Source organism: Stylophora pistillata, chromosome 9, assembly GCF_964205215.1.
Source record: "Stylophora pistillata chromosome 9, jaStyPist1.2, whole genome shotgun sequence".
Lineage (NCBI taxonomy): Eukaryota > Metazoa > Cnidaria > Anthozoa > Scleractinia > Pocilloporidae > Stylophora > Stylophora pistillata.
In genome coordinates this window covers 6,703,394-6,718,487 of record NC_142527.1, presented here as the reverse complement: position 1 = coordinate 6,718,487, position 15,094 = coordinate 6,703,394, and the positions used below count along the sequence as shown (strand labels likewise).

Genomic DNA, 15,094 nt, shown 5'->3' with positions numbered 1-15,094 from the left:
ACCAAATCCCAATATCCCTAATAAACTGTGTAATAGAGAAATGGCAGGGTTACAATATATTGGAGGATATGTACTGCACAAGCTTTATAGCAAGGTGAACAATGTATATAATCCCACAGCACATACTGAACAAACAGCTTCAATACTGAAAGCTGGCAAAGCAGAAGATTTGCATGTTGCAGGGAGTCAAAAACTAATTTCATCTTTAAACCGAGGTGGACTTTGGGTTATTTCTAAACAAGCTCAAACAATTTTTAAGAGAATAGAACATAATTTTAGGATTCTGACCTCAGGAAGTCTCCAGCTGAAGATTGACAATGTTAAGATAGAATCCAAATCAGCTTGTGATGTTCAATTGGTCTAAGCATATAACACCATGTTGTTGGACTCAGACATAGTGGTAGATAACAGCATTGCAAAAGATGTTTTGGACAGCATTATTCATATATATGTTACTGTACGGTGTTTTTTACTGGCCAAAGATGTTATACAGAAACACAAAATTCAATGTAAACAAATGAAGACAGAAACACTACGAAAGGAAATTTGTAGAGCCAGCAAAGAACAAGAAAGGCAGATATAGTTAGAATTAAGAGCCTGCCACAATTTGTCAATAAGTAATTTATTACAAAGATTAATTTGGTAGCTACAACCTGCAACATATTAAATATTACTCATTATTGATTATTGTATAGACAAAATGAGTATAAAGGCTATATGGTTAAAGTATCTAACATAGAGTAACTTATTTATTTTCAGCCAGTCTTCTCGCCAATTCTTGTATTCTGCGTTTCGCGGCGCCAGTAGCTTCCAGATTCCAATTCCTTTACTTCTCCTACACGTTCCACAGCCAAATACTGAAAAATTTTCACCTGGCATTATGTCCACTGACTTGATTAATGTTTTTAGCTATATTTTGAAGGTAAGATGTCGCTCGATCACGGAGAAAATCCAAAAACTTAAATGCTACGTGACTGTCGAAACAAGCCCGCGGCGCCATTTTGGATTTATGTGTGCAGGGTCATTGTCACGTGACCTCGATAAAATCGAACAATAAGCTATCCGACTGAAGTTTGCCGCGTTTCCTAACCAGTCTCCTCTACTAACTATGCTTAGAGTCAAGTCAGCTTGAGCTAAAGCTACTCCAAAGCAGTGAAAAGCGGGCGCAATCCTCAAAATTTTATGTCTTCATCACAATACAAGAATATTTGAGATTTGTATTTCCTTTCTCCAATGGAAACTGTCTTTATTTGTGGCGGTAAATTTGAGATCGAAGTAGGTGGTTCGCACGTGACCTCATGCCACCATGCTGGTGGAAGTAAACAATAGATATCTCATTAGCTCCATTTGTTCGGCTACCGGCATTTAAATTTGACCCGCACACATCAACGGGGAGTGACAAATGAGCCTAGTTCTTCCCAGGGAAGACCTCCTTATATAGCGCGCCTTCGTGTTTAAATACTTTCCCTCGGATCAAAACTCGGCAGTACGAAAGCCAAATAGTTTCCCTTTAAGTTCACCGAGAAAAATCCCAACAAAGTCAGTTTTTCGAGCACCAATCCAGCGAAATTTTCCAATTAACGGCCGTTCGGAATTCTTCTAATGGGTGGAAGGAACTTCTTGTGCAGCTGAGAGACCGTCAATGCGTGGTCAGCCTGGACCCTAGTGAAATCTCTCTCAACGGGTCCTCCCCATAGTCCTCTAACACCAACCATTCACACATACTAAGGTACCCCGGGTAAGAGGATATTTGTAAAAATCCATGAAAAACAGTGAAGATGGACAGCAACGACGATCTAGTCAAGTCGATGAGTTTACCCAGGGTACCTTAGTATGTGTCCAGGTTGACCGCGCATTAACGGTCTCTCAGCTGCACAAGAAGTCCCTTCCCCCGGGGGTGGGGTACTCCCTTATAAGGGCTTAATGGAGACGTGCGGCCAGACAGGGTATGTTTTTCGAGAGTTTTGTCTTAAACAGGGTATCGAATTTATCATTTTTTGTCTTAATCAGGGTATCGATTTATCAATTTTTGTCTTAAACAGGATATCTTTTCTTGAAAGATAAACAGCAAAATTTTTACAAGCTCTAATTGTAATTAATATTGAATTCCGTTCATTTTGGCATTGATACCAGGCACATTGAATGTCTTAAACCGGGTGTCAAAAATCGGAATTCTGTCTTAAACAGGGTAGGAAAATCAGCGATATTTGTCTTAAACAGGGTCAGGGATGAGGGCCGCGCCGCACCTCCCCACCCAGGAATATATCGAGTACCCACCCGGGTTCCTTCCACGCATTAGAAGAATTCAGAACGGCCGTTAATTTGAAATTCTCGCTGGATTGGTTGCTCGTCAAACCGACTGTTGCGGAATTTTTTCGGTGAACTTAAAGGGAAACTATTTGGCTTTCGTGCTGCCGAGTTTTGATTCGAGGGAAAGTATTTCAGTGCTGTTTTCGAGCGATTTTGGCGAGCATGTGTCAACAGAAGTTAGTTCCCGTTAAATATGCGCTGTAATTTAGGACGTCAAGCTAAAACACATCAAAACGGCCTCAAATCGCGAGGAGAACTACACGGACTACTCTCTATGAAGGTAAGACTTTGTTTCTTTGATTTTTTCACACAACTTTACATTTACGGAGCTCAAAAGCAAGTCCAACTAAACCACTATACAAACTCTTTAATATTCACTGTGAAAGAGCCTGTGACAGAGCTTGGGCCACCTGTGCTAAAACGGATTGCTCGTACGTAGAACTTGATTCTGCACATGGACATAAAAATATCAATGAATTTTTTCGAGGAAAAGTTTAAGAATTCGGAGGGAGGAACCCTTAAATCAGTGAGTCTTGAAAGAAGTCACGCTCGTCTTGTGCAAATGGCGCATTATCCGTTTCGAATTGTAACCGTCTCTACCTCTTGGCGCCAAATTGAGAACACATGACCTTAGTTGTGAAACCGCTGGGACTCAGAGGGAAGCAGGCATGCGTCATATTCTTAGGCAGGAAAATTAATCATCTTACCGAGGGAGAACTAGCGCCTTGTCAAGGTTCAGCGTTAATCGAGATCAATTTCTTGAATTTTAGTCGCTATTTTATTAAAGGAAAATTAGTGCCTCAGTTCTTCTACTTCTTGGGCAATGCCAAGAAGATCTTAACCATCGAAACCGTCCTTTTCTGCAAGATAAGATACGAACAAAGATCAGTGGAACTGAGTCAAGTTTTTACATAAAGTTGCAATAAAATGTGTTGATAAGCAAATTTCTTTCGCTTACCTATCCTCTCGAAAGTCTCTGGAGAAGACCCATGCTACTGGAGCCAAGAAACAATCACCTCGCTACTGTAGTTCCTTACTGAGTCCGACGCACTAGGTCTAGCTAGGTTTATTCGACTATTGAGATACGGAGAGGGAGCTGCTTACACGCACTAGCGAACGAAGGGCGAATTTTGGAGGGAAATCGCTTTTAGAAAAAAAAATTTAAACATTAAAAAGTTCACCGTAGAAATTGGAGTAAACCAATCGATAGTTGATTGCGGTTTCGTTCGAGTTAAAGATCTACTTCTACCCGAGTATACCATTAACATTTCCGAATCCCTACGTCCTTGTGGCGTTTAAGTTATGATGGGTTTTCCAAGTAACATGTGCAATGCTGTCCTTGACAATTATAGGCTAGTTATCAGTCATTTGAAGCGGGTGCATACAGAAAATCCTAATTTCTTTGTTACATTAAATGGGTATCGAAATCACGATTACTGGAATGACCGTCGATGAGAAACTGACCTGGACTCCGCATATGCTGGAACTTAAAAAATCATTTGCTAGGATTGCTTAAGAAGTCGAGATTTCTACCTAAGAACGTTCGTCTATTTTAAGGTCATTTTGCCTTCAGTGACTTATGGTCTTATAATCATGATGGGGATCTTGCTGCGATTACGACTTATTTCAGTCTCTTGAAAGACCTCATTGTAGGGCTGCAAGACTTATTTTTAATTTGCCGAAAGACATGGCATCTGTTGATGTCCTACAACGGGCCCAGTGGCCGACTCTGTCTATTTATTATAAATCAGACATTTTTATCTGTTTTCATAAAGCTTTCCACGATAGGTTACCCGCTATACTAATCGATCTGATTCTCAAGAAACGGGCCACAAATTATTCAACTCAGGCTTGCGCTTCCTTAATTGTTCCACGCTTCAACACGCGCTACATGTTTAGAGGCTCGGTCCTGTGGAATGCAGTGACCAAAAATTGTAGCGCCCTGTCAAAAAATATTTCGTATCGTGACCTCAGGCTAAAGTTTAAATCTCTAGTTCATTTTATTGAATTCAGTTTTAAGATAATGTCTGCATCCACTTGTAATTTTAAAAAAGATGACTGTATATATTTAAATTTATGTTTACAATTCCATATTCGTAAGCACCGCTGGTTTAAGTTTAGACGTTCTCTACGTACCCCTAGGTCTTAGTTTTTGTTACATTTAGTGATAACTTAATTGCAAACGACCCAACAAGCTCATGTAGCTTTAACACTCATCGTTTTAAAGTAAAGGTTATCTATCTATCTATCTATCTATCTATCTATCTATCTATCTATCTATCTATTTATCTACATATAGCATCAATAGATTTGAAAGTTGTATATATTGTCCTTTTATATTTTTAGTTAATGACACGACCCCAAAAGCTTCTGGCTTCAGATATTTATGAAATAAAGTGATTATTATTACTATTATTAATATTATTATTATTATTATTATTATTACTATCGTTATTATCACTATTATTGTTATTATTTACTGAGTGTATACTGCCTCATTATACCCCCTTATATTCGACATTTCAAATGCAATTTGCCAAATATATCACTACAAGTAACTTCTGTGGGCTAGAAGATATTATATCATGACCAGTACACATCCAGCTAAGAGCTTTTTTCTAAGTATGTTTAGTTACTTGTATAATTAACCGTACACCTTGTGTAAGGAAAGTATAATTTTCAGTACACACACGGATAATAAAGAGACTGAAATATCCTGAACCGTATACAGTCCTTCTTAATCAAAATCATTATACATCAGTATATCGTTCCGTATACACAATTTATAACGCTTCATGGCACCTCCTTATATTCGACATTTCATGCAGTGAAGCAATATGTGATGTGACTGTGGAATAAACAACCCGGGCGAGTCGAGAGTTTGATGGTTATGATTCATGGTATTGACTTTCATTATAATCATATTTGCGATACTTCCTTGTTTCAAAGGAAACTAAATAACTTATAAAGATTCGAGAAAGCCTTAGGAAGTAATGTACTTTCCATTGTGAGCGGCCGCCTTACAAGCGGATGTTTACTGATGTTTATCTGATGTGAGTATGGAGCGAGTTTGTGTTATCGCCGTGCATTCTTCTTCTCTTCTCTCTAGATAACCAAAGTCGTCTACGTCTGACTTAGGTACTCTTTTTCCAATCTCATTGGTCTCGCTAAGAGCAACTACTAAATAATAGACTGGAATTAGATAGGCGAAATAATTGATTAATACTTGAACCATGATGGAGATGGTGATCATTCCCTACCAAACTATCTGTCCAGTGATTGTTTGTAATCCTTAGCTTCAGGAAAACGTTCAGTAAGTTTTAACACCAATAATTTAACTCAGTAAAACATGCTTTCGCACACACCCATTTTGTTGTTGATTATTATAAGGGCTTGAGACAACGTCTCTGCAATTTCTCTCATTCTAGATGGAGATAAGCTTTGTTCGTGTTATAGCTTTAATAACAAGTCATTTGGTTGGACATGGCCACAAGCAATGGGTAGCTGTCAAAACCGCAAGAAAACACTTGTGATGATGGAAACAGAGCGGGAATGGGAGTTTATCAAAAATGAGATTCAAAACCGAGTAGGCAGTAAAAATGGTGAATGGTTTATAGGCTTGGAGCGAAATATTACAACAGGGAATTGGACTTGGATCAATGGTAAACCTCTCACTATTGACAAATGGCAGGGCTCAAATCCTGACCCAAACGATTTTTATGGGATGATTCATGAGAAATTTGGATTCTATGTATCTTTTAGTACTGTAAAAGTCGAGGTACAAAGAGGTTGGATTTGCGAGGAAGAAACAGGTATTGATCATCCACAAGCAAAGAGCGGCTAGAGCACGAAAGAAGTGTCGGAAAAAAACACGAGACGTAGTTTGAGTGTTTCTTGAGTGCTCTAGCTGCTTTCTAAGTGTTTTAAAACATAACAGAGCACAGTCAAGGCCTCTATTAAATACCCTATATATTACTTTGTATTTTCAAACAAAGCTTCGATTTCCAAAGCGAACAAAAGGGTCGTCAGCATGCTCTATACTGTAATAAATGAGGCTACAATAAGCCAATCAGAATTCTTGTTAGAATGGCTTAACTAAACTAATTGATTGAACAACAACTGACTAAAGCTGTCAAAAATGTCAAACCATCAAAGTTCACAAACTGAAATAGTTCTGCAGGTCGACTCTAACACGTTTGCCTGAAGTTTTTTCGTTTAATTATCTAATCTGAAAAGGAATTCTTTAGGGAAATTCGGCAGAATTGTGCCTCGTAAAAAATGCACAAGCTTTTTTCACATGGCAATTACGAAACAAACTGTTCAAGTCAAGTAATTTATAAATGAAAGACCGCCGAATTCACAAAAACAAGAAGATTCCTCGAGATAACGGCCCCGTAAAACTCGGCTGCAGTGAGTTGTGTGGCCTTCCAATCAAATTATCGGAAAGGATATCAGAGCAAGCTCGCCATGATGAGTTAGCCGTATGGACCTCAGCATAATCGCTCTGACACCGTCATGATTTGTATGAATTTTAACAGTTATGCTAATTGGTTGTATTTTTTATCATACCTGAATTTCCTGTTTGTTTTCAAACTATGGAGTGCCATTACCGCGAATATTCAGCTGGTGTTTTTTTATAAAATGGTGCTTAAGATATGAAGCCAATTAGGTTTTATGCAGCTAATCATTTTATAATTTGATTAGCTGCATAAAACATAATTGGCTTCATATCTTAAGCACCATTTTAATAAAAGAACAGTAGCTGAATATTGGCGGTAATGGCACCCCACACTGAATACGAAACAACATATACTAAACGAGTAGTGTTAGCTGCGTTTGAGTTTTATTACCATAGTTAAGCTTAAAATCTAACTGAGCGTTAAAACATTAAAAACTCGGACTGTATGTTCATTTTCGTTTTGAGGATTAACAACGTCTGCTACGGCGCTTGGCACGTTTACAAACCGTTTTGTTTGGTTCTTCTGTTGCTACTTGCCGACTCGCTTTTTCCGAAATTTCACTTTCAATTATCGAAAAGTAATAACGATAATGATAATAATAATAACAACAATAATAACAATAATATAACATAATGGTAATAATAATAATAATAATAATAACGATAATCATTTATTAACGGATCCACTGGGTTGCTCTTCCCTCTTAAAAATAAATCAAATGAAGTTAATATTTACAAATTACGCAATACACAATTAAAAGTAGAAATAGGAGGATCCCAGATTACAGTAAAACTAACTAACCACTCTGTACTCTGTTATATGAAAAGGTTCCTTGAAAGTCTTAAAATGGTTCTGTAATCTTCACTGTTTCTAATAGTTTCTGATAGATTGTTAAATAGCTTCGACGCATTATCTTGGAAGGCGCCATTTTCGGTCGGGACTCAGTAATCTAATTAAATTGCTTGAGCGCAGTTTCTTGAGGCATTCCTGTTTTATTCTTTTAAGATAATTTGGCCAAGTCTCAGTGGTATGCAAAGTTTTAAAACATGATTTCATGAGGTTCAAATCTCTTCTCTCTTTGATTGGAAGCCATCCAATTTTTAGTACATCCCGAAAGTGCTTAACATAGTAACCGAGTACAAAACTTCCGGTAACAAATTGAACTCATTGCAAACGGCGAAGTAAGATTTATGGTAGAGGGTAGGCAGATCGGCATAATGTAGTTTTGACAAGAGAATAGTCCAGAAGGTCTAATTTTGACACGAGAGATGTCCGGGAAATGGTCGGACAGAGTAGAAATTGGTAGATGGCGTGAAAGCTTTGGCTCAGCTCTGTGACCTGTACTCTGTTCGAGCACGCTATTTTAACCAATGACAGCGCGCGTTTATCGGAGCTTTATAATTTTCAATTTCTCCTTTTCCTATCTTGCCACTTCCGGGACCCGCCGATTGAAGGCTCGTTATTATCTTCAGGGGAACAGACCCCGGAATCCCACCTACTTTGGTAAACCTTTATATCAGAATTACAAGGAAGTCCCTTTAGGAAATCGATTGATTCGCGGCTATGAGCAAACCTGAGAAGCAAATTATTTCACCTAATCGCAGTGCCACTCCACAAATTTCTAGCTAGTGTCAGTGTCAGTTGTCATGTTCTTTTAACAGACAATTGTCAAGGGGTCTGTTTCTTCCATACTGTTCCGACAAGCACCAGTCCTCCTAGAACAAAAGCTGTTACTACACGAGGGAAGATAACTGAACAGGATACTACTGATTTATCAGGTACATTTATTTAAGAATATGTTAAGGAGCAACTTTCATGAGGTAGCAGAAGTTTGTTTGTTTTGATTTGTTTTTGTTTGTGTTGTTTTTCTTTTTTCTTTTCTAGCGTTGTTCAGTTCCTCTGTTTGTTTATATGTTGTTGTTTTTTTTATCAGAAAAAAAAAAGATATCTTTGAATTTTTTAGTGGCGTTCCTTGTTCTATTTTATGTTTACTTTTCGTTTTAAGCTTGAAGGTTGGAAAGGCGGTAAATATTTCAGTGTTAATTAACAGTAAGAAGCACCATTGAGATCTAAGTGTATAACGATTCAGTGTTATCAAAAATTTTTAAGTATTGAATCCAGGGTCTTCAACAACTGTCTTCACCCCGACCCCGGAAAAATCAACAGACGGAGTCCTCATGGGTGACAACAGCAGTCCTTCTCCTACAGTAATGATAGTAGCCGCCTCTTTGGGCGCAGTGCTCTTCGTAGCGTTGATCATTCTTATTGCAGTCATATTGCTAAGGCGAAGGAAACGTCAGAGAGAAGGTAAAGAGTCTCTAAGCGTTATGAAGATTAAATCGTTATGATTATTGTGATTACTATGATAATGATAAAAATAATAAGTATTATTATTATTATCATTGTTATCATTATTATTATTGTTTCCCACAGATTAAAAAGGTGATAATATTATGATTTAGTAGCTCTTTCATCGAGAAGGAAATTACTGAGCTTGTCTCTCAGAGAATCTATTCGGGTTACGAAAATGGTCAGAAGATCAACCACACTATAAACGGAAAATTAAATAATATTAATTTTCACTGAATCCCTGGCTTATATGTACTACGTAATCTTGTTCCCAGAAAAGTTCAAAAATCGATGCAGTTCCAAAGTGGCGTAAATATACTTCTGGGATGGTTTCATTATCCTCAGCTTCATATCAAAAGTAGAAAAGTGTTATTAATTTCCTTTTACTTTCCAACTGTTCTTTCCTTTGTCTACGTCATGCTTATAAGCGATTTCCCAATTTCCATATGGCAAATGTTAAAAGTCAAAAAAGGAAAATAGTGATGGCGCATAGTTAAATATCCACGATGTCAGAACAATTTCGCTTTTGATGCTGTGGCCACAATTACCGTTTGCGAAGAAAGATAAACGTTTATCTTTTATGCAGTCTACTGGTAAATGTGCTCTATTCGGTAGATGCAGAGAGAGCAAAACCGAAGAAGTCAGGGCCGAGGAGGTCAGTATTTATTGTTTGTCTGTTTGTTTGGTTATTTGTTTGTTTTTTGTTTTTTTTTCCTCGAACTTTTTGAGTCTCTTATCACCTTTACCAAAGACATCATTTTAAAAATGATAAAGCCGACTAGCACTTATTGAAACTATAAAGTGTAAGGCAAGTGCAGTATACGAGCTATTGCCAGAAGTCCTATATTATTTTGCATGGAGTAATTACGGGTATTGCTACTTCTCTTTTCCCTAGTTAGAATGCCATTCCAAAGAAGGATCTCTTAATATCTCGCCAGGTGTCCCTGTTAAATATGACCTTTCGGCACCAATGGATACTTCTGGATGGGGAGGGTCCCTGCGAGAACTGAGTCTCAAACCCCTGACAAGGAAGCGGAAGTCTAGATTGTTTGAGAATGAAATAAGTGATCCACCCGTACACGTACAGTGCTCCTGAGACAAAAAGTCGCCATTTTATTTCGAGTTTATTTGTTTACAAAATATTGTAACAGGTTTAGTGCGAGCATAGTTTGCCGATTAAAAACTTTAATCAAACCTTTGGTCACCAGAAGTTGTCCGCCATTCCTGAAACATGTTCTAGCTGAGCCGGCAATCGCACAGCAGAGACCCTCTCCATGACGTCAAGACTCTTCAAATTCAAGTCTCATTTACAAAAAACTCTCACCGTTTGCTAAATCAAACTGTCCAAATTCGCTTTTAAAGCTCTATTTCGCTGTCTTTCGCGAACTTTCTAGCATATCTAAGGAAGACCTGCCTAAATTATTATCTACTGAGTTTGAGAATAGTTTTATTTCGTCAAACAAATACTTTTCACCGAGCAAGCAGCGACCGATTAAGAAGAGCAATTCAGAGCTCGGAAAGGAGAAGAGGAGGAAAATGTCTGCCGCATGTCTTCTGAAGTTTGTATACTTTTACACAATTCATTTCACAACAAGCCCAAATCCAGCTCATAAGATTTGACAAAAAATAGAAAAATAGTCGAAAATCACGATCTTAGAATTAACGTCTTTCGGGTTGAAATTTACGCGGTAGTTCTGCACAAATATGACCCACTTTACGGGCTCTAGTGCACGTCTTTTTCAAATAAAAAGCGAAAGATTTGATTTCAGGGGCACCTTAAACATCAGTTAACATAACCTGCAATAAAAGGGATTTTTTTAGAATGATAGTCAAACAGCATCCATGACAGTTGTTGGTAGGCAAGACTACTCCCACACTCCCTCCCCTTTCCCCATCTTCTTATCCCAGGGAAAAACAGAAAATGAAGTAAATCTATTTTTAACCAAGTTATTTCATTTTTTTTGACCAAAGTAGCGAGGAAGACAAATTAGGAGAAAGTCAATATGAATCTGTAAATCCAGTTGAAGCTGCAAAGCTTCTTGGTTCACCAAACAGCACGTCTGATGAGAATAATACTAGGCTCGATCCACCACCAGAAAACTGTGAATATGCCGTTGTCAACAAGGCAAACAAGAAGGTAATTATTCAGCTGTGGGCAAAGAGACGTATTCGAGATCTTTCAGTGTAGTACTAAGTCAGTTTAGAATGGGTGGATTCATTTTGTGCGTAGGTGTAGATTAAACATATGATTAAACCTAAGGAGAGGGGAGTATGCGATAAACATCATTTACGCAGGGCATCTAAAATAGAAATACTGATCAAGGCTCTTCGCAATGAAATTTAATTCTGTTGTAGTTGGCGTTAGACCGAAAAGGAAAGAAAAAAGAAATTTCATATCTTAGACTTGCGCGTTTTGATCGCATTCATGTTGCTACCGCCTTTATTAACTGACTATTATTTTAATCTTAATTCAAGCGAAAGGAGGGAGAGCTTGTGTACGCTCAACTCGCCGATTTTGACAAGGAAACTGACGACGCCAAACCATCAAAACCAGCCAGTTATGAGCCCACGATATATGCTGATGTTGAAGAACTGCCTCCGGAGTTGCCTGGAAGAGGGGATCCAGACTCCTCACAGCCAACCTATGCGAATCTTGAAATGACTGGTGTGTGAAAGAAATAAGAAAAAAATTTAAGAAATGTGTGTTAAGTTAACGGTTCTGGTTTGGAAACTGAATGCATTTGAATTCATTTTGCAATCGAATGCAACGAAGAAAATTCGAAATATAATGTTCTGACTTAAGACATAAATTATTGAGGGTAGAGCGATCATAAGCATCTTAAAGAATAAATGTTGAGGGTTTATGACGTTGCACGGGACAGCGTTCTGTCTTTTACTTAACTTACAGGAGTAAGGACAACTTGTAGTCTGAAAGTTGCAACTTATACGGAATGATAGATTGGGTTTGTATAAAACTATTATCAGTATTCTAAAGACGCGTCGGACGCGAGTTAGCGTTGGCCAAATAGACTAAGTGTCTTACAAAAGAGAGGAGAAGAGATATCCTTCTTAGAACGACTGGAATGCAATTTTGCTAAAGGAGACTTTTATGGGTTTATTTAAAAGGATTCTTTAAATCTTTCAGAAATATGACTTTTTTATCTTGTCCAATTTCTTTTATCACTTTTATGTCTAAATGCTATCAACAGTTCCTTACTCCGTTTTCTTCAGTTTTTTAATGTTGTCGGATGTATTAAGAATTACACATAACGTGAGAATTTTATTCCATAAAGCTCATCTGTAGAAATCTATACGCTTTATTTTCCCATGTGAAAAAAGCCTATACAGCCAATCAGAATGGTATACAGCTCTTTCATGTGTCGAAGTATAACCAATCAACGATAGCCTAAAGGCCTTTCCGAGCCAAACGCAATCGTAAAAAAAAACTTTTGTAACTGCAGTTTTCCGTTCAGCACTTTACTCCCTTGATGTATGTCCATGTACTGTGATATTTTCCATTGCCATTAAATTTGCATTGTTGGTAAGTTTTTGTTTCTAATCTGCGTTCAGAAAATTATTTCAGTGAAAATTCTCGAGTTATGTGCAATAAACAGCTCACGACATAGAAAGTGCTTTGTATGGGGGTTTTATTCACACGTTTGTGTCAAAAGCCCCACCTCAATCTTACCTCCCTTACAATCTTACCTCGCTCGTTCGGGTTTTTGATACAAACAACTCGTGAATAAAACCCCGTACGCCGCACTTTCTATGACGTAGACTATATCTATAAAACTACGAAGGGCTCCAACGAAGGGCTAACACTCGAAACGTCAGCTTTTGTAATCGTTACGGTGGCCAATTTACCATTTCAACTTGTTTCATTGATATATCCAAATTTATTTCGTTACCCCCACCGACGCAGCCCCAAACAGTTTCTTTAGGAACTATCAGCCTTTATATCTATAAAACTAGACTGGCTTCCAAATCTTTTTTGGCGCTTCCAAAGTCTCGCACTACGTTTTGTCTGTTCAGTATTGCAGTCCAAGGTCCTTAACATTGGAATATTATTGATGAATATCTCGAGTCAGGTATCCTCCATCTATTTAAAAAATGTATTAATTAGTTTTCATCTCCACCAAATCTCGTCCAATAGTCATTAGACAGTAATGTTTGTATGAGTGTGTGCGTGTGCGTGCGTGCGTGCGTGCATGTGTATCTGAGTTTGAGAGTAAGTGCAGAAATATGTGTGCCTTACAGACATAGCAACTTGATTATATACATGATATATAAGAACATTCGATATTCTACTCTGTTTTGTACAATTTTTGTATATAGGGGGTGGAAAAAAGTAGAGATTGTTACGATTGGGTTGCTACTGCTTCCTATTGACCCTTGTGTTTCCTATCATTCCACGTGGTATAATACTTTGGTAAAACGAAATTTAAAATTTATTTTGTATTTGTTTTTAATTAACGAAGAGAAATTAATGCGATACTCTTATCACGAGGGAATTGTTATTTGATCCAGGTATAAGCGTTCTGAAATAACTTGAAGCCATGCATGCCTCTTGTTATGATGTAAATACACCAAACCTCGCTCACTTAACAAGACCCTCTTTCTAGACCAACCCCCTCCACTTCTCTCGATCTCTCAAAAGAATTTCCGAGGCCTCCTCATAATTATGACACGATATCTTCACGAAATCAAAAAACATATTTCCCTTGTGAACCAGAAAAGGCCTCAAGATTATTCCCTCAGTGGATTTTCGCAATTTTTTTTCCATTTCCGTCTAGAGTACATTTACGTATGGGGAAGTGACATTAAAAATGTCAGTTTAGATACACAGACTTACGTTACACTCAGAACTATGCGCGGGCAACTTCCTCGATGATGCAACACAACATTTATAAATACATAAGACACACTTTGCATTAATTCCGAGCTAAAAACTGATATATGTGTAAAACAGACTTCCTTCAGCAGTCGAAACTTGTTCAAGTTACTTCTAAAGGAAACAAAGGAGGTTGAATAAAGAAAAACAGCTAAAAAACGCTGCCATACTATGAACACCTTGTGATGTCACATACCAACCTCGTTCCCATGGTCTCTCATCTCCCCGCCCCCAGGGGGCGGAAGATGAGAGACTATGGGAACGTGGTTGGCCAAATAATTCTTTAGTACCGCTCACATTTAGACATGCATTTAACTGTTTATCGTTTGATCGTTTGATCCAACCTGGATATAACTTGTTCATTGATAAAGTTATATAACTTGTAACATCGCCAGGCTTAAGCAGTCATTAAAAAATGAAAATTCAATCAATTTCTCTTCGGTTTCAAGAATACGGGAAGTCGATCGGATTGTCTGACTGTCGAGCCGTAACAACTTTAGATTGAATGAATACGACTTCAAAACGCCCGCTCTTTTAGGCTTAAATTGCCACTAAATATTGAAAATATAGTCTCTCGTACTACGGTTTGAAGAATACGGGAAATTGAAATACCGAATAGAACTACTTAAAACTAATTAAAAGATAGACACATCACTTAGATAAAATATGCGTTTGTGACCTTGTTTATCGAATTCATATGAAAAAAGGGAAGCAAATACATGCAATTTATGGAATAAATTATCTAGGATGATCCAGTAGTGTTATCCGCTCGACTATCTCATCAGTTCAAAGTGCATCCGAACCAAGCTATTCAAAAGGCCACAGACCATATGTACATAAACTCATAACTGAAAAATAGTCACAAGCGGATGGATGAAGGAAAAAAAACTTGAATTTTTCTTTTCATTGTGGCGTTAAGTCTCGTAGACAGTGGCTGACCCTGACCGCAATCCCGCCGGAGGCTCTCGAGAACTTTCTAAAAATACCCAACACAATAAACTCCAGCTTTGCACTTTGCGTTTCCTTTTATTATCTTAAGTTAAAAGGTAAGCTGACAGTAAGAGTTTATGTAGTTTTTCTCATT

General features: G+C 37.8%; 1 protein-coding gene across 2 annotated transcripts in view; it reads left to right on the top strand.

The window, feature by feature from the left end:
- Nucleotides 1-13,619, top strand: part of LOC111343732 (uncharacterized) — a 28,363-nt gene extending 14,744 nt beyond the window's left edge. Inside the window, exons 2-7 of one of the 2 annotated variants that reach the window (XM_088733413.1) lie at nucleotides 5,739-6,122; nucleotides 8,432-8,548; nucleotides 8,880-9,077; nucleotides 9,735-9,774; nucleotides 11,094-11,256; nucleotides 11,595-13,619. In XM_088733413.1, coding sequence (XP_088589539.1) covers nucleotides 5,739-6,122; nucleotides 8,432-8,548; nucleotides 8,880-9,077; nucleotides 9,735-9,774; nucleotides 11,094-11,256; nucleotides 11,595-11,792 — 1,100 coding nt within the window. In that variant the 3' untranslated portion in view covers nucleotides 11,793-13,619. Of the gene's footprint in view, nucleotides 1-5,738; nucleotides 6,123-8,431; nucleotides 8,549-8,879; nucleotides 9,078-9,734; nucleotides 9,775-11,090; nucleotides 11,257-11,594 lie in introns of both variants that reach the window. The other variant, XM_088733412.1, reaches the window with a different exon arrangement.
- The last annotated feature ends 1,475 nt before the right edge of the window (nucleotides 13,620-15,094 follow it).